A 17,959-nucleotide genomic window follows, 5' to 3' on the forward strand; every position below is an offset into this window, starting at 1 on the left:
AATATACTGACGTATTTTTCGAATTTTGAACAGTGTTTCCGCTCAGATTTATTTTTACATGAAAAGTGGCTAAATTTTGATTACTTTTGAAATTGGACTATTTTTGAATGACCAGTTGTAAATGAGCTACTTTCATTAATATCACACTATTAAAAATATAATACAAAAGATTAGCATTAATTAATGATTAACAAATATGGCAGTAAAATATTTATACATATAGCAGATTTAATTCAATTCAAATCAGCAAGAATCAAGCTGTTTAAAAAGGCAGTCCTAGTATTTAATATATTTCCCTATTTTTTCTCTCCATTCTATACCATGTTTTATATTTTTTTTAGAAACCAATCCATAACAGATTTTTCCTTTCCATACATGGACTTTTTTATATAATGTAATGTAGCAAATTATACATCTTTATATTCTAACAAAATAAAATACATATATTTACAAAAAAATTATAGTGTATATTTGTGGTGTATATACATTATAAATCATATATTTTTTTAGGAAAATTCATATATATATATATATGCATATGTTGTTTATATATATATATTTATATTTAATTATATATCATCGATCCATTCCATAGTAATTTTTTTCCTTTTTATGCATGGACCTTTTTATTCAACTTAATCCTAGCAAAATTATATATTTGTATATTCCAATGGAATAAAATACATATATTTCGTGAAAAAAAATATAATGTATGTTTATGGTATATTATAAATTATGTGTTTTTTAGGAAAAATTATGTATATATGCATATGTTATTTATACACTTATTTATATTTAAAGAGATATTATAAATATGCATTTATATTTTGCACTAATATAACAAGCATATTTGTACAAATTATCCGTATATAAATAGTATATGTGACATATTTTTTTTCTTCTATATACATATTAGTGGCATACTAATATTTAAGATTAAATTTTATATAAGGTATATGCTAGTAATATACTTTGAATAATATCAATATAATAATGTAGTATGATATATATATATAAGTTATATATGTGGTATATATATATATATATATATATATATATATATATATATATATATATATATATATATATATATATATATGACATATTGATGGAATATTTACATTATAAATTATCACAATATAATATACTTTTAATATATTAAATGTATATTTTTAGTTAAAATAAAATTGTACAGAAAAAAGTTTAAAACTCAAAAAATAAAGAAATACTAAAATTCTCATTGTGTAGAGAGAATTATTTTTGAGATATTCTTCTTTTAGAATCTTTGATATATTTGGGTAAGTGTTATTTATGGAAGAGAAAAAAGAAGTTATAGAAGAGAGAGAGAAAAAAAAATGTAGTAAAAAGTGTATTAATGTAGAGTGATCCCCTAGTTAATGGAGTTATCAAAATAAAAGTGCTAAAAAAATAAAAAAAAGTGTTGTTTTTAAAATAAACAAAGTCTACTATCATTTATGATAATAATTTTTAAAAAAGGACCAAGCATGTAAAAATCTCGTTGTAGAGCTGGCTATTTTTGGATTTCTCCCGTGCACTTCTCCCTAACCAACTGTAAAAAGCCCAATATTTTTCTGAATAAACTAGCCCAGAAGCCCAAAAACCCGAAGATCCGACTCTCATCACTATCGTTTGCTCCTCTGTTTTCTCCGGTTTCCAACTTCCAATGGGCGGCAAACCCTAATCCTCAGCTTTGGGTAAAACTCCATTTCTAAGTTTCTTTTTTGCTGACTTCGAATTGCTGTAATGTTTCTTATATTCGATGCAAATTGCGTATTTCTTGAACTATATACTTATGGTTCGTTCTGTCGAAGCTCAAATTGGAACTTTTTTTTCGTTCGGATCAGTAAATGCTGCGCTGTAACAGCGTATGTTTGCCATTTGATCATTTTTCAGGCCCTGAAGTTGCAATTTTTCAACTAGCAGAACAAGGTTAATGTGTGAAATTACCTCTAAATTACTGTTTAACTGGATATGAAGCTTAAAATGTTAATTTGGCTTGTCTGTTTTATCAGTGATAGAACATTTTTTTAAGAAAATGTAGCTTCTAATGGAAATATCGAAACAAAGTATAAAGTTTGAAGCTTGAAACTAGTGAAAGTTACCTTCAATAATATAACTAGTGGAGTTGGAAACGAAGAGTATTGACACAGAAGGATGTGAAAGCATATTGTGCAGAATATATTTGTGTATGTGTTAGTTCTTTCAAAATCTTTAATATTGTTAAAGAAGTGGTGATTTTGTCATTTATTTGCTTGAAATGGACAAGATGTCTAAAAGAGTGATGAATTTCATACCTTTTGTCGAATAATTTTGATTTGGTTTTGCTTATGGTGTTTCTGGGGGGATTAATCCTATATTTTTTTTCTTGTAGTTTTTTGCCTTAGAAGATTTATCCGTCAACTTGACCTCCATAATGGGGCGCAGTGACTCTAGATCACCTGCTAGGGGTCGTGGATCTCCTCGTAAGAGGAGCCCTTCACGCAGGGATAGCTCACCTGCTCGGAAAAGGAGTTCGCATGCTGCAAAATCAGCTGGAGCAGAGAAGCCTTCTAGCCGTAATAGGTCCCCGAGATGTCCAAGGTCAAGATCTCCTGTTCCTCTTTCACCTGAAAGGGAGAGGCCTTCTAGTCGCAATAGATCCCCAAAACGCAGAAAATCAATCTCCCCTGCATCTCACTCCCCAATCAGAGAGAAACCCTCAAGTCGCACAAAGTCTCCCAAACGAGCTAAGTCAAGGTCTCCTGATTCGAGGTTATTACAGGTTGAGAAGTCTTCAGGCCGAGCCAGGTCTCCTAGACGTGCCAAGTTGCAGTCTCCTGAATCTCGCTCACGCTCACCCTCACCGCGAACAAAAAGGCTAAGGAGAGCAGAACGAGGGACTGAAGAAAAATCGAGGGAGCGGGAGCCTGAGAAAAATCATGGTAGAGCTAGCGATAAAGCTGCACATAATGAAAAGGGTTCCGACAGAATGGTGCCTGAATCTCGCGCGCCCTCACCACGAACAAAAAGACTAAGGAGAGTAGAACGAGAGACTGAAGAAAAGTCGAGGGAGCGGGATGAGAAAAATCATGGTAGACCTAGTGATAGGGCTACACATAGGGAGAAGGATTCTGAAAGAATAGTCCCTGAATCCCGCTCACCCTCACCACGAACAAAAAGGCTAAGGAGAGCAGAACGAGAAACTGAAGAAAAGTCAAGGGAGCGGGAGCCTGAGAAAAATCATGGTAGAGCTAGTGATAGGGCTACACACAGGGAAAGGGACTCTGACAGAATGGTGCAAAATGAAAGGAGAGAGAAAAGATCAGGAAAGGATGCACTGGAGAATGGATCTTCTAAGTCAAGAAATGATCGGTCAGCTTCACCTTCAGAACGTCAGCATAGGAGTCGACACAGATCGAGATCACCTGCAGCAGCAGATAGTAGAGCACACGATGAGGTGTCTGGTGATATTCGATCACATTAAGTGACCTTTAGCATTATTTGAAACAAATGATGTCTGCATTTCACCTGCCTATGACAAACCTTAAAACTTATAATGCTCCTTGACAAATTCACCACCGAGTTTTCCTTTCCTTTTATTTATTTTCCGTTGTATACTGGGGAAGCAGGGTAATAATGAAAGATGTTTCTTTAAGAATGGTAACATTAATAATGAAAGATGTAAATCAAGAAAATATGGTTGATATCCATTAATCTTCTTTCCGTACTTAATCTTTTCAAGGTTCTAGCAGAATGTTTACTCCAGAACAACGATTTTTAGCGCCCCCCCCCTCCACCCCCCCTCTTCCTTTTTTTCCCCCTCGAGTACGTAAAAAACAGTCATTTTCCCTATTTTTGTGGTTGATTCTTAGGGAAATCCTTGCATAAGATGCTCTTCTTACAATTTGCAGAACAACGATAGTAGTAGAGTTTTGACCTATTAATTTTATGGTCAGGCAAGTTCATTCAACTCGGATGAGATCTGTTAAAACCTGTAATTGCATCCCTGAACAAAATAGCAAAGAAAGTTTGTAGATTTAAATTGCAATAACGCATCTCTAATTTCTTACAACTTTATCGAGGCCTACACAGTAAAGATCTCCTATACAACTTCAGGAGAGATTTATCATATAATTGCTGCATCGATAGTTGAATAATTTACACTTTGCTTTAGTTTTAAAGTTGTAGTTTTTTGTTTACTTCTGTCGGGACTTTTGCATTTCCATGCAGTTTTCTATGCTAATATCAATTGCTTGTTAACTGAATGCTATAATACAAAGCTCTTATTGGGTGCGGATGTTTTACAGGTGACAAACTCAAGGAGAGGTGAACACAGGTGAGTTGCTGAATTTGCCGGAGTAAATTGCCATCATTCTCATGCTTATTTGAGCAATATGATTTAGACTTGCTCCCTCCTGTCTCTTTTGTGAGTAGATTAAATTGTGCTTGAACATCAAGGAGTTAGCTTGGCTACAATTACATCTGTTCTAATAGAAAAAAGGTTAATTTAATTGTTTGTGTGTCTGCAAGGTCAGTCTGGAGGAGAAAGCATCACAATTACATCTTAGATAAATTTGCATTCTCTAATGAATTTAACTTTTGAGTCCTGGTGAATCGTGCATATATTAGCATCATCATTACAGATATTCCAAACATACTGGAATATTACATTTTTTTGATAAGGTAAATATTTTATTAACAATTGGGAGAAACCCCGTATACAAGCCATATACCAAAAGAAGAGAACCTACACCAAATATGGTTCTCAACAAAAGAGATTCAATCCTCTATACAAATAGGGAACTCATGAGTACACCAAAAAGAAACAAACAGTAGGCTATTTTGTAATTTTACAAAATCTTGTTCCACCCCTTCAAATGCCCTCCTATTTCTCTCATTCTAAATAACCCACATGATTGCTAATGGGGCAACACACCATGCCCTTGGACTTCTCTTCTGCCTCCTGTGAACCCAGCTATGCAACACGTCCTTCACTGTGCCCGGCATCACCCATTGCATCCCAAGCAAATTAAGGACCACCCTCGACAGCCGGTTAACCACCTGACAATGCAATGAGGAATGTTACATTGTAGAAAGCTTAACATGAGTCCTAATGAAAAGGAGTTTAAATATATGTACTAGGCTGTTAAACAATGGAAATTTGGGCAGTAAATCTCAGGGTCCTGTGTTTTCCTGTTGTACTGCTGATACACAGTGGTATCTGGTTATTATGTAAACATATATTAGGCACTAAGCTCTAAGCTCAGTACTCATAACTTTTTCTTTGAAACTGATTCTCATTACTTTTTGATTTATTAATTTACTCCATGGGCGTATATGGATATTGATACTAACATTTGCTTAAAATACTGTGTTTAGCGGAACAACATGTGTTGTATGGATGCTGCTGCTTATTGCTAAATTTTGAATCTCTCTTTTAGTTGGTGCAAAGCTTGCTAATGCGTAAATATCTGATTTTTCTCTCCTGATGTGCTTGCATATAGACTTGAATTTTTATGAAAAGTATATAGGCTTGAATTGCTGATAAGTATTCCTTTGCTTGGGCAGGAATGGTGATGATGACTCCTTATCTAAAATGCAGGCGGCCGAGGAGGCTTTGGAGTCTAAAAATAAAGTATTATTTATTTTCCACATTACCTTGAGTTGCATTTCATTTATTTAGACCCGAGGTTTCCTTTGTTTTTGTTTTAAATTACAAAAGAAAAAGGCTTTGTCCTACTTGGTGTTGGTGTGAGGATGATCTGTGTTTATTCCCACTGTATCTGATTGTTATTATGCAGATGTGTGGATCTTCAGTACCTTCTAATTTGTAGCTTTATTATTTGATAGTACTAACATAATTGTTTGGTGCTATGATATCCAGGACAAGCCTTCGTTTGAGCTCTCTGGAAAGCTTGCAGCAGAAACTAATCGAGTAAGAGGTCAGTGACTCAAGTTGCGTAAAGATTACACTTGATGAAAAAGTTTACATTCTTAATTGCAGTCGCTTCTTTGTAAGTTATATTGTCTGTCTCTCCCGAGAGTTAGTACACTTCAAACTTTCAGTGGATTTTGGGTAATCAGCCCGTCAAGCTTATTCTGTAATTTTATAAAAAACTTCCAGTTCATCATTCTATTATTACTACTGCTAAAACCACTCCACCTTAATTGGCTTCGTTGCTTTGGCAGAACATGTTCTGGACTGAACGGTAATTATTTTGATCTGCTCATTTTTCATAAGCAAAGTTCTTTTATGTTCCACAAAGTCATTATTTGCTGCCTGGCGAGGCGGGTTGTGTTCAGAACATGATTTTTTGGGCATACTCAACCATACAAATTGTTTTTGAGAGAAAATCCGTCCAGAATCTCAAGTATCTTATCTTAAGTTTGAGCAATGATGGAATTTGGAACTAAACTGTATAACCTTGATGTATACCTTGCTGCCAACAAATTGCTGAAACCCAAAGTTAGATTTTGAGGCGTAGATGAAACTGGATCAAGTGAGTCCGTGAGGCTCTCGAGCTTGTGTTGCTCTAGGCCTTCTCAGCTTCTAACATTCCGAGCTTGATCGCCTCACAAACTAATACAGTTTAATGATTGTCCATATTTCTGGTAACAAGATGTGAACTGTTAATGTATGCTGTGGATATCTTTAAAAAGAAATGGTTGAGAAGAAAATGAAGAACTTGTCGACGATAGGAGACTTTGCCCTATGTTCTAGCATGAGGGGACAGAGAGAGCATATCTTGGTCTTGTGTTTGTCATATAACAAAGAGAATAAGCCTCTGTATTATATCCGCCTTACCTCATTGTGTGCTGTTTCATGCCAGGTATAACGCTTCTCTTTAATGAGCCACCAGATGCTAGAAAACCGGACATAAGATGGCGCTTGTATGTTTTTAAGGGTGGTGAAGTCCTCAATGGTACATTTGCTGGATCCTTCTATTTATTCATTCTTTCATCCTAGTGTATGTTTCTTTTGAATTGCTCCATATGTGGCTTCATTTATTTTCTCGTTATTTTATTCTAGTATGACTTGTAGTTCTCAAAATTTAATGAACGTATTCTATGTGCCTTCTTAAATTGTAGTGTCGATCTGCCAGTAATTAGCACATTGTATTCCTTTTTATTTATTTAATCATAGTGTTGGGACAACCTGCTTCTTGAGATGCATTATATGTATCATTTGCACCTACCAAGTACGCGTGCATCCTTTTATTTTGGGGGACGCTGTACGTATCAGTCACATCTGCCTACTGATATGTCTTTGTTTGTTGTAATGTGGTTAGTAGAAATCATAATCCGCGGATGGCATCCATTACACCTGATACTGCCTGTAATTCAAGTGGTAAACTTAGTTCAAGTTTAATGTCCTATCTGTTGCTTGCCTTTAAAAATGAAATATGGCAGAACTCCCTAAGATTCCCAGCAGTTTAAAAAAACAAAATGGTCCTCCTCTTAGCTTGTAAAATTCCAGAAACCTGTATTTGCTACGAGTCGCATAGGATGGTATTCATTTTGAGAATAATTTGACTCAATTACTCTGATGTCTTATTTTGTAGGGTTTTTTGCATTTTTCAGCTGATTCATGCATTTTATCTAATTCTGTAATATGTCTAAGGTCGTGACTTCCTGCGATCCTACAATTTTCCATTCCTTTAGAAACAAGGGTAGAGAAAAAAACTCAGAAAATGCCAATGCCTTAGTCATTATGACTCCATAAAAAGCTTTGCTAAACTCGAGCCACATGTTAAAGTAGAGGGGTAGTTTCTCATTTCTTAAACTAGATGAGAGTGTGACGAAGTCACTTGGTAACTGCAGGAGAGGTATGTCTAATTGACCCTATAAATGTTGGCTGTACATGTTTCATTGAGCCGGAAAAACACACGGCTTTTGCTATATGGATGTTAGAGGGAGGGTGGGTGTCTTTGAACTTTTAATTTAAATTGTTAAAGTGGATTTTGGCACGATCAAGATGGAATCCATGACATTTCAAATGGAGGGAGTATCTCTTATATTATTTTTTGGGTGCAATTCTCGGTTATTCGTGATATCTTATGTTCCTTTAATCTGTCTGAATATCCCTCCATTGGGTTACCGTCCTTCACTCCCATCTCATTTTCATCTTTAATGGTAATGGAAAATGATCTATCTAATGTGTTTTCCATATGTTATAGAGCCTCTGTATGTTCATCGCCAAAGTTGTTATCTTTTTGGGAGAGAACGGAGGGTTGCAGACATTCCTACGGATCACCCATCTTGCAGCAAGCAACATGCTGTCCTCCAGTACAGGTACAATATAATCTCAAGTACTAGTTCAGCTTCAAGATTTGACAGTTTATTTGATTTTAATTTTTTTGGTTATTTGCTTTATAGGCAAGTTGAGAAGGACAATCCTGATGGTACTTCATCGAAGCAAGTAAGGTGCGACTATAGCGGTCAGTTGTTTGGTACAAGTTTGTGACATGTATCTTTATATATACCTTACTTACAATCGCTGTTTAATTGGTCTGTAGGCCGTACGTAATGGATCTTGGAAGCACTAATGGCACTTTCATTAATGTGAGTCATGATCTGCATTTCTGGTCTCTTCGTGTCTAGGTTGTGTAGAGGCTATGATTGGTTTCCCTATGTTTTGATGACATTAACTTGTGTGCAGGAAAATCGGATTGAGCCCCAGAGATACTATGAGCTATTAGAAAAGGATACACTTAAGTTTGGTAATAGTAGGTAAGTTGCTTTCATTAACTGTACCAATTCGCTTGAATTTACAGTATCTTTTTTATCTTATGAAAATTATGATAGTTTGAAAAGACTATTCCATGAGCTATACTTTTAGTTTTTTTTTCCCCTTCTTTTTCCCCCCCTTATTTTTGTGGTTTTAATGTAGAATCCCTGTTTTTGCTTGCTTCATTTCATATCTACAATTCCTATCAAGATCATCTACTCCAATTGCTAATTTTATCGTACATGCAATTTCTCGCACAACATAACATGATCTTTGAGTTGATTATAGTAGTTTGAATTAGCTTTTGTTTTCTGTTATTATTTCATTTACATTCGCTTTGCCTTTAGGAGCTTGCACTTGTTTGTTCTGAATTATGCTGCATCTAAAAGGTGATTTTAAGTGGATTTTTTTAGATACTCCCTTGGGACATTTTGCATTAATACTTTGACTGGAAAATTTGCAGCCGAGAATATGTGCTGCTTCACGAGAATTCAGCATGATGAGAGTCTAAAATGGTCGACAGAGGTGTCATTTGCATTGATTGGCTTTGACGTCGGAAGCTTTATCAGAAGATCAAATATTTGCTGTACCAAGTTACTAGCAGGATAGCCGTTGTAAGTGCTTAGCCGAAATCGTGTAATGTGGTCTAGAGATTTGGGCATTGCTTGCAAAGTTTTTCACTGCTAATGAAAATTTTGGTTTATGCATCAGTGATTTATCCTCCAGTTTGTTTATAAGCTCTTTGTCCCCTATATATGGGATATGTATTGTTCATTAGGTCTTAACTTGTGAATGTGCACACACATTTGTTCTAATTATTGAATGTTTCTCTTTGTCTTCTTCCATTTCTTTGTTATAGCAATTGAATCTAATGAATTTGGGTAGTCGATTAACTTTGATCTATCGTGAAAATAGCATATTTTAGTCTTTTTTTCTGATATCTTACTAAAAACAGCTAAAGCAACCAGTATTGCCAAATTTGAGAAGGAAAAGGAAAATTGGGAGGACACTAGTCGAGAAATGGTTAAGAAAATGCTAAATGGTGTGTGTGAGAGAGAGAGAGTGAGAGAAAGAGAGGGAGGAAGAGGCAGAAATACGTGAAAATAGTACGGGCAAGCTAGTTTTCGGATTGGTAATTGAAAAATAGCAAGCGTTTGTAAAGTAACTGAAAAATAGCTATTATTTTGCTGCAATACGGAAAGTTTCAGCATAATATACTAGAGATTGGTGCACCTGTGTATGAACTTCTAACATATTATGCTGGAACTCCAACACATGGAAAGTTATGAACTTCCAGCATATTATGCAAGAACTCCAGAATATTATGCTGGAAGTTCACATGTAAAAAATTTAAACTCCATTATATTATGCTGGAATATTTTCCGAATTTTAAACAGTATTTTCATTAAAATTTATCTTTACATGAAAAGTAACTAAATTTTTATTACTTTTGAAACTGTAATTATTTTTCAATCACCACTTGTAAATCTGGCTATTTTTGAATTTTGCCCCAGAAATACTATCTTTTGGACTAAACGACTTGTATTCGATGTTTTCTGTTCTCATTGGTATTTGCTTTGGGGTTTGACTAATTCTGATTTATGGTGAGAAGTCCCACGTTGGAGGTAAAACGCTTTCTACCAAAGAGGCGGTCCCATTGCTCGGGCTCGAATAAGAATGTAGGTGCAGGTTCTTGATGGGTAGAAACCTCAATGTTGCTGAAAGTGATCCAGAACAATTTAGTTGACTGGTTTAAAATAATCATTTTGCCTTGTTACTGTTTAAATTTGAATTTCATTAAACTTTTCTTTGTGTTTTTCTAAGATATTACCTTCTACCTTTCAACCCAACAAATATGTATCCACAACTAGTATGAAAAAAAGGGAAGAATTTCCCTAAGTAAAAATTAGAAATGACATATAAAAGGCTAAAAAGTATTCACTATTTCTTTCCATTTTTCCCTCTTGTTTTTTCTCCCTTGATTTTTTCTAGGCAAAGAAAGGGATTTTGGTTGAGGATGACATCACTATTTACATATAACCTAATGGTATTTGGAAAGGTAGAGGTGAAAGATAAGTCCTATAAAATAACTATAAAACCGGCAATGTTATATGATACCGAAAGATATTAAGGACGATCGAGGTGAAAGGTAAATTCTATAGAACTAGTGTCTGTCTGAATTTCTAGAAGTCAATAATGGGCTCACCAATGGTAAGATTTCTTTGGACAGTCCAAGGCAAGTTAAAGAGCTTGGCCATAATGAATTTGAAGATCTTATTCACATTGATATTATGAGTTGCACTTGAGAAGAAGAGACTTGCTTTCATTGCTTTTGCATATGCCCTTGCCTGCAAATTAACACCATTTAAGTTTCTTAATAAACATTCCAAAATTTAGATTACCATAAACTTTATTCATAAGTAGTTATTACATGCTAAACTACACCTTGTAATCAAGGGCGAAGCCAAAAATAATTTTAGGTTATAGGTTAAATTGTTAGAAGGGGAACCTTGGAGCAACGGTAAAATTGTAAATTTGTCTCTGTATGATTTATAGGTCACGAGTTCGATCTATAAAAGCAGCCACTGTTAAGTCACTTATTATGAACCTAAAGAAGTACTAATAATTTTTTTTGGGTTTTCCATCCGTTGTCCGATATTCTTATTGAGGCACGATTAAATCCAGATTCGCGCCGGAAAATCTCACATTGGGGGTTTTGGGGGGGGGATAAAACACTCTCTAACAAAAGCAACTCTATAAGGATTCGAATTCGAGACCTTTAGTTAAAAATGAAAGAGTACTTATCACTCTGCTACAACCCTAGTTGGTAAAGTACTAATAAGTGAATGTAACTTAAATCCTATACAGATTGAGAGGTTTTTAATTCTCATCTTGGTGTTGAATAGTAAAGTGATATAATAATTGCTTTGTTAATAAATGCAAGTGTTATCCTAATCTTTTTCAGTTTGTGCTTATCTATCACGCCAACGTGGAAAGGAAGGAAAGAAAAATATTTGACGTTTGTCTTTTCATTTCTAGACTTTACTCACTTGTTTTGGTTTGGTCATTCTTTACTTTTCTACGTTGACGTTTAAAGAGAAAGAGACAGAAAGATAGAGAGGGACAGAAAGAGTAAAGAAGATATTATTACACCCTCCGTCTCGTATTAACATTCGTAGTTACTAAAAATAATTGTCTCGAAGTAACTGATAAAGTTATTGACATATGATCAGAAGATCACGGGTTCAAGCCGTAAAAACAGCCTCTTGCAAAAATGTAGGATAAGGCTGCATACAATAGACCCTTGTGGTCCGATCCTTCCCCGGAGCATAACAGAAGCTTAGTGAACCAGGCTGCCTTTTTTTAAGAAGTTCAAGATAAAGCGGATATTTTTTACCCTTAGTAATAATTGTTCTTGAAGATAGAGATAACACATAAATAGAATAAATTTCAATAAAGAGAGATTATATCTTATGACATAAATAAGTAAAAATAAAACGGTATAACCAGTTTTCGGACTGGTCATTCAAAAATAGCCAACGTTTACCAAGTCAATAAAAAATAGCCACTATTTTGCTGCAACAGAGACCGGTCCAGCATAATATACTGGAGTTCGGTGCACCTGTGTATGAACTCCAGCATATTATGCTGGACCAATATACTTTGCTGGTTCCAGTATAATATACTGGAGACTGGAGCACCAGTGCTCCAAACTCTAGTATATTATGCTGGACCGATATACTTGCTGGAACTCCAGTAGATTATAATGGAGTTCTAGTGTACTTATGCTGGAACTCCATCATATTATGCTGGAGTTCCAACATACTTATCCTGGAACTCCAGTATAATATGCTGGAGTTCAAATATACTTATGCTGGAACTCCAGCATAATATACTGGCGTATTTTCGGGGTTTTGAACAGTGATTTCGCTCAGATTTATCTTTACATGAAAAGTGGCTAAATTTCGATTACTTTTGAAACTGGGCTATTTTTGAACGACCAGTTGTAAATCTGGCTATTTTTGAATTTCTCCCCATAAATAAGGGTAGAATAGTTCAATCCCTTTCCTAATTAATATTCCTTAAGGGATGTGTAAAAGAGAAACACGACACATAATATGAGACAAAAGGAGTATCTTTTTAATTTTTCATTCGGTATTTGGTAGCTGTATTAGGACATCGATTTATTCAAATTCGCATCACGTAAAGCTTATTAAAGAAGAAAATACTCTCTTCCAAAAAAAAAAAATTACGGACTCATAACTCAAACCCGAGAGCTTTAATTAGAGTAAAGAGATCACATCTTTCCCACCACAATTCTTAATAAAAAGGTAGCCCGATACACAAAGTATCCGGCGTTCACGAAGGATCTGGGAACATAGGTGATTTCTAGTATTGAACCCATCATATTTCTAAAATTATAGGTTCAAATCTACTCGTTATAGCAATTTTAGTAAATTTTTACACATAAATTTATATTCTACGTCAAAAGGTATGGTTCAATTGAATATATCGGTGTTATGCTACATCCACCTTTCGGAAGGGCTGCACCCCAAATGAGAGTAATGCAGACAGCCTACCTTGATACAAACATTAGTGGCTGATTTCATGACTCGAACCCCTGACTTATAGGTCATACGGAGACAACTTAACTGTTTGTTCTAAGGTTCCTTTCCCCACCACAATTCTTAATAATTTCCTTTTTTTTTTTAATTTGGTATAGTGAAGAAAAGAACATTAAATGAACTTGTTCTTTGATAGTTTCACACGTCAAAAGAACTTTTTCTTTCTGCCTTTATCTTTTTTTCTTTGTTTTGATTGATCACAAGATGAGTACGACACTTTCACCCCCAAATAATGCATGATTTTCTGGAAATAAAGTTTAAAGTGGTAAAAGAGTTGCCCATTTAAAACTATTTTCTTAATTTAGAGAAAGGTTTTTATCGCAACGAACCAATAAATATATGACACATATCTTCATATATATTTTTATCACTAAATTATAATTATTTACGATTTAATCATAATAAATTATTATAATCTGGTGTAAACATCGAATGCAAATAAATTTTTACCAAAAGCTATAGCTACTACCTGCACCTTTTATCTTACTTTGGTAAAAAAAAAGAAAAAGAAAAGGAAGTCCAATATATTAGTCATTTTAAAGAACCAAAAATCATTAATTCTTTTTCTTTCAATTCCACTCTTACAAATCATTTATGGATCATTTGATTTAGAATAAGTTATACTGAAATTATAAACTAGAATTTAATTATAAGATTAGAATTATTACAAGTGAATATCTCATAATGTCATTAAATGATGATCTTAATGAGTGCGTCAAAAACTTAAAACGGCATAAAAAGGACTGAGGTTCAATATATTAGTCATTTTAAAGAACAAAAAATCATTAATTTTTTTTTGTATGAACTCTCAAAAGTTTTTGCAACAGCCGTGTCAGATCCTCCAAGAATAAATTATTTTTGAAGGATCCGACACACCCCATGACATTTTTAGAGAATTCAAACAACATACCGTCAGCCCAAAAATTAAAAAGTAATATGAGGAATGACTTTGTCAAGTGCAACATTTATGGAAGTGGTACCTGCGTGACAACAGACCATTGAATATCTAGTGGAAGCTGGACAAAATCATCAAACTTGGTCCCAATTAGTATTGGAATAGCAGTCTGCATTTTCCCCATCACAAACAAAACAAATAAAAAAGGATTAGATATTTAACAAATTAAACCTCAACTATTTAAAAATCCTGAGGGGAGCTTTGGCGTTACGGTAAAGTTATCTTCGGATTCGAGCCATAAAAGTAGCCACTAATACTTGTATTAAGCTAGGCTGTCTATGAAGGGGAGCCTTGGTGCATCTGGTAAAGTTGCTGCCATGTGACCAGAAGGTCACGAGTTCAAATCGTGGAAACAATCTCTTACAGAAATGCAAGGTAAGACTGCATACAATAAACTCTTATGGTCCGGCCCTTCCCCAGACCCCACACATAGCAAGAGCTTAGTGTACCGAGCTGACTTTTTAATTTTATTTTTAAAGATAAGTTGTTTACATCAAACCCTTGGGGTATAGCCCTTTCACGAATCCTGCATAAACACCGAATATTTTATGCACCGGACTGTCCCTTTTTTATTTAAAAATTTCAAGTCTACTACATATCAATTTTTGATAATATAAATGAGGCTTTGAAGTAGTTCTATAATTATTGCCATTAAATTTTCTACTTTTTTCCTCTAAAAGAATGAAAGTAGTTACAACCACTGCCCTTATTCTTTCAGGCCATTCTAGCCTTTTTTAATCTGTCATTGAAGTCTCAACTACTGTATTTATATTCTTGTTATTATTTCATTGTTTTGTGGACATCCTCCCATTTTTCCTCTTTTTTTTTTGTACGATGGTGATGTTCGGACTAATTTGTGCATATCTCGACTATTTTATTCGAGGACCTATTATCTTCCATCAATACAGTTAACATATCATATTTATCCGGGTTTTTCTTTTATGACAATGGGTTTCGGCTAGCTTGCACATACTTCGACTATTCCACAGATACATACTACCTCTTACTAGCATAATTACCGGTTCCTAATTTTTCTAGTTTTTTTTAATGACGGTAGTATTCGGATTAATTTGTGCGTATCTCGACTATTTTAATCGGGTACCTGCTATCTCCCACCATTACACTGAATCCCATTTTCCTATTTTTTTTCTTCTTATGATAGTGGTGTCCGGTCAGCTTGCGCACATCTCGACTATTTCAACGAATACCTGCTATCTTCCACCAGCACCATTACTAGATCTTAATTCTCCTAGCCTTTTTTTTACGACGGTGGTGTCCGTACTAATTTGCGCGCATCTCAACTATTTTATCTGGGTACCTACTATCTCCCACCAACATAATTATCAGATCCTATTTTCCTAGTTTTTTTTCTTATGACAGGAGTATTCTGCCAGTTTGCGCACACCTCAACTATTCTACTAAATGTCTGCTACCTCCCACCTGTACAATTATCAGGTCATCTTAATTTTTCTAGTTTTTTAACTCCTGACCAGTTTACGTACACCTCGACTATTTCACTAGGTACCTGCTACCTCCGACAACATTCGTACCAGGTCCCATTTTTCCTAGCTTTATTCATCACACTAAGAAAAGAGAATAAATTCATGAGCCCAAAGTCTTTCTCCTATTAATTAAAGAAAACAACAGTAATGTAAAATAAAAGCAAAGTTTCGCACCTGATTCCACTTTCTTGCTTCACTGTACCAATCTATGACACTGCAATTACAAAAAAGGAAAAAAGTTTTTATTATTATATATATTTAATTAAGGAAAAAGAGTGAAAACCGTGTTATTCCCTGCTTTTTAAAAGACTATTATGGGAAATAATTGAGAAATTAAGATGAAAAGCATACTTGTTTAAAGTACTTCTACTAGTGAGATCAAACATGAAGAGAATTGCAACTGAATTTTTACAAGCAATTGGAATTTGATCATATGAATTATGGTTACCTATATCCAAAAAAAAAATATTAATCAAATAAATCAATTAGGAATAATAATTACCAACTTAAATTTGGCCTAAAGGAAAATAAAATGAAAAATGAATTAAAATTAATGGACATATACCTCCTACATCCCATATTCTAAAAGAAATTCTTGCACCACGTACAATTAATGTTTTATCCATTAAATTCAATCCCTTCATCTCCAAACACCTCTTTTCTTGTTCATCTCCCACATACTTTATCTAAAATAATTTTTTCCAAAATAAAAAAAAAAAGAAAATCATTAGTTTCCATATATATCAAGAATAAAACAAGTTATAAAAGAACTATATAAGGATATGGTGGAAGGTAAGAGATCCCTCCATTCTTAACCAGCGGTTTCAGGTTCGAGCCCCCTTAAACATCGGAAAAAGGGGTCGCAGCGACCAAGTCAGCGCGAATGTTTACAAAAAACACATGTCTCTATAAAGTAGTAAGACCTTATTGGCAATAGAGGCGGACCTAGGATTTCAAGTTTATGAGTTCAAAATTTAACGCTTGAAGATACTGATTCTAAATTAATAATTTATACATATTCAACTACATAGTTAAGCTACTGAATTCGGTGGAACCTACTTCCAGCACTCTAGCTCCGCCCCTGATAGGCAGGAGTGAAGCTTGTCTTGAGATTGCGATCAAGACCAACCAATAGCTTTGGTTCAAATCCTATATTTATCTTAAAAATTTTATTAAAATGATTGGAATTCAGAATTCATAAACTTAAATACCAAACGATTAACGAAAACAAGTTATAGAAGAAGAGATTAAAAGGGGACGAAGCACCCCGTGTTTAAGCACGGTACGGGAAAAAGGCACTCCAAAGGGTTGTGATAAAGCAACCTACGTTGATGTAAGTATCGGTGGCTGATTTTACGACTCGAAAGTCGAACCCAGACAAGTAAATTAATCATAAAACTTACCACAAAACTTGTTTTCCCAATCTGGCAATCACCCAAAATACTAATCTTCAATGCAACTAAATCTGAATCACTATCATATCCACTAATTAATGTTTCATTTGATGACTCCACAGCTAATAATTCCTCAGAAAATTTTGAAGACAATCTTCTGTACCTTACTGAATTTCCAGTTGAACAAACCATAATTCTTTCCCAAATGAACCTTAAAAACTTTCTAAAAATAGAAACTTTTTCAACTATTTTCCACTTTATAGTGTTAACTTGAACAACTTTCCGGCAAAGCTGATGATGACACATCTTTAACCAGACGTTTCGAGTCGAGCCTGAAAAGGAAAGAAAATTCTGATACGGAGCGCTCCTCTTAAATGGATGGGGGAGTAGGGGACGGTTCTACGTGCAACACAGGCAACAACAGCACCGGTTCTACGAAGTCAGAATCGAATCTTTTTGTTGGTATTTCCAATCATGATCATGACTTACAACACGAATCTGAATTAGTCGGGTCAGTCATTTTTCTGGTGAATTTCTCATGAATATTTTGAGGAGGAAGAAGTGTATATGGGAGCTTTGGTTTTCAAGATTCTCGTGCTTATTTTTGGCCTTTTTTTGGGGGGGTGGGTGGGTGGTGGGGGTGGGGGGTGGGGGTGTCTTTTGAAGAACGTTTACGACAAAACCAAAGTATGGGAAGGTGCATTCGTTGTTTCGAAGTTCGTGTGTTGGACAGTTGACCGGTGGTATATATATTT

At 34.7% G+C, this 17,959-nt stretch overlaps 2 protein-coding genes across 7 annotated transcripts; one reads left to right on the plus strand and one right to left on the minus strand.

Annotated features, from left to right (window-relative positions):
- The first annotated feature begins 1,569 nt into the window (after window positions 1-1,569).
- Window positions 1,570-9,573, plus strand: LOC104245935 (FHA domain-containing protein DDL). 3 transcript variants are annotated; one of them, XR_011401401.1, is made up of 11 exons: window positions 1,570-1,715; window positions 2,393-3,457; window positions 4,308-4,336; window positions 5,569-5,635; window positions 5,885-5,942; window positions 6,831-6,923; window positions 8,178-8,292; window positions 8,377-8,438; window positions 8,517-8,562; window positions 8,660-8,730; window positions 9,192-9,210. XR_011401401.1 is itself a non-coding variant. In XM_009801646.2 (11 exons), the coding sequence occupies exons 2-11, from the start codon at window positions 2,435-2,437 to the stop codon at window positions 9,226-9,228; spliced, it is 1,587 nt and encodes a 528-aa protein (XP_009799948.1). In that variant the 5' UTR covers window positions 1,570-1,715; window positions 2,393-2,434; the 3' UTR covers window positions 9,229-9,573. The 3 variants fall into 3 exon arrangements, 2 of the variants coding, with proteins under 2 accessions (XP_009799948.1, XP_009799949.1); XM_009801646.2 differs by having other exon boundaries at window positions 8,377-8,424; window positions 9,192-9,573; XM_009801647.2 differs by lacking the exon at window positions 1,570-1,715 and adding an exon at window positions 1,798-1,950 and having other exon boundaries at window positions 8,377-8,424; window positions 9,192-9,573.
- On the minus strand, window positions 4,861-17,904 carry LOC104245934 (septum-promoting GTP-binding protein 1-like). 4 transcript variants are annotated; one of them, XM_009801645.2, is made up of 7 exons: window positions 17,214-17,902; window positions 16,376-16,496; window positions 16,162-16,258; window positions 15,985-16,024; window positions 14,334-14,417; window positions 10,935-11,076; window positions 4,861-5,061 (listed from the first exon to the last, which is right to left on the minus strand). In XM_009801645.2, the coding sequence occupies exons 1-7, from the start codon at window positions 17,508-17,510 to the stop codon at window positions 5,054-5,056; spliced, it is 789 nt and encodes a 262-aa protein (XP_009799947.1). In that variant the 5' UTR covers window positions 17,511-17,902; the 3' UTR covers window positions 4,861-5,053. The 4 variants fall into 4 exon arrangements, with proteins under 4 accessions (XP_009799947.1, XP_009799945.1, XP_009799946.1 ...); XM_009801643.2 differs by lacking the exon at window positions 4,861-5,061 and adding an exon at window positions 10,309-10,446 and having other exon boundaries at window positions 17,214-17,904; XM_009801644.2 differs by lacking the exon at window positions 4,861-5,061 and having other exon boundaries at window positions 10,602-11,076; window positions 17,214-17,901.
- Window positions 17,905-17,959: the final 55 nt, after the last annotated feature.

Source organism: Nicotiana sylvestris, chromosome 8 (genome assembly GCF_000393655.2).
Source record: "Nicotiana sylvestris chromosome 8, ASM39365v2, whole genome shotgun sequence".
Taxonomy (NCBI): Eukaryota; Viridiplantae; Streptophyta; class Magnoliopsida; order Solanales; family Solanaceae; genus Nicotiana; species Nicotiana sylvestris.

Excerpts from the sequence above, each read along its gene's own strand:
- LOC104245934 (XM_009801643.2), bottom strand. The coding sequence starts at position 17,510 with ATGTGTCATCATCAGCTTTGCCGGAAAGTTGTTCAAGTTAACACTATA. Across the intron at positions 14,418-15,984 it reads AAGCAAGAAAGTGGAATCAG|ACTGCTATTCCAATACTAAT; the intron begins GTGCGAAACTTT and ends GGGAAAATGCAG. Across the intron at positions 10,447-10,934 it reads CCAAAGAAATCTTACCATTG|CAACATTGAGGTTTCTACCC; the intron begins GTGAGCCCATTA and ends GATCACTTTCAG.
- LOC104245935 (XM_009801646.2), top strand. The coding sequence starts at position 2,435 with ATGGGGCGCAGTGACTCTAGATCACCTGCTAGGGGTCGTGGATCTCCT. Across the intron at positions 8,425-8,516 it reads ACTTCATCGAAGCAAGTAAG|GCCGTACGTAATGGATCTTG; the intron begins GTGCGACTATAG and ends ATTGGTCTGTAG. Across the intron at positions 8,563-8,659 it reads CTAATGGCACTTTCATTAAT|GAAAATCGGATTGAGCCCCA; the intron begins GTGAGTCATGAT and ends ACTTGTGTGCAG.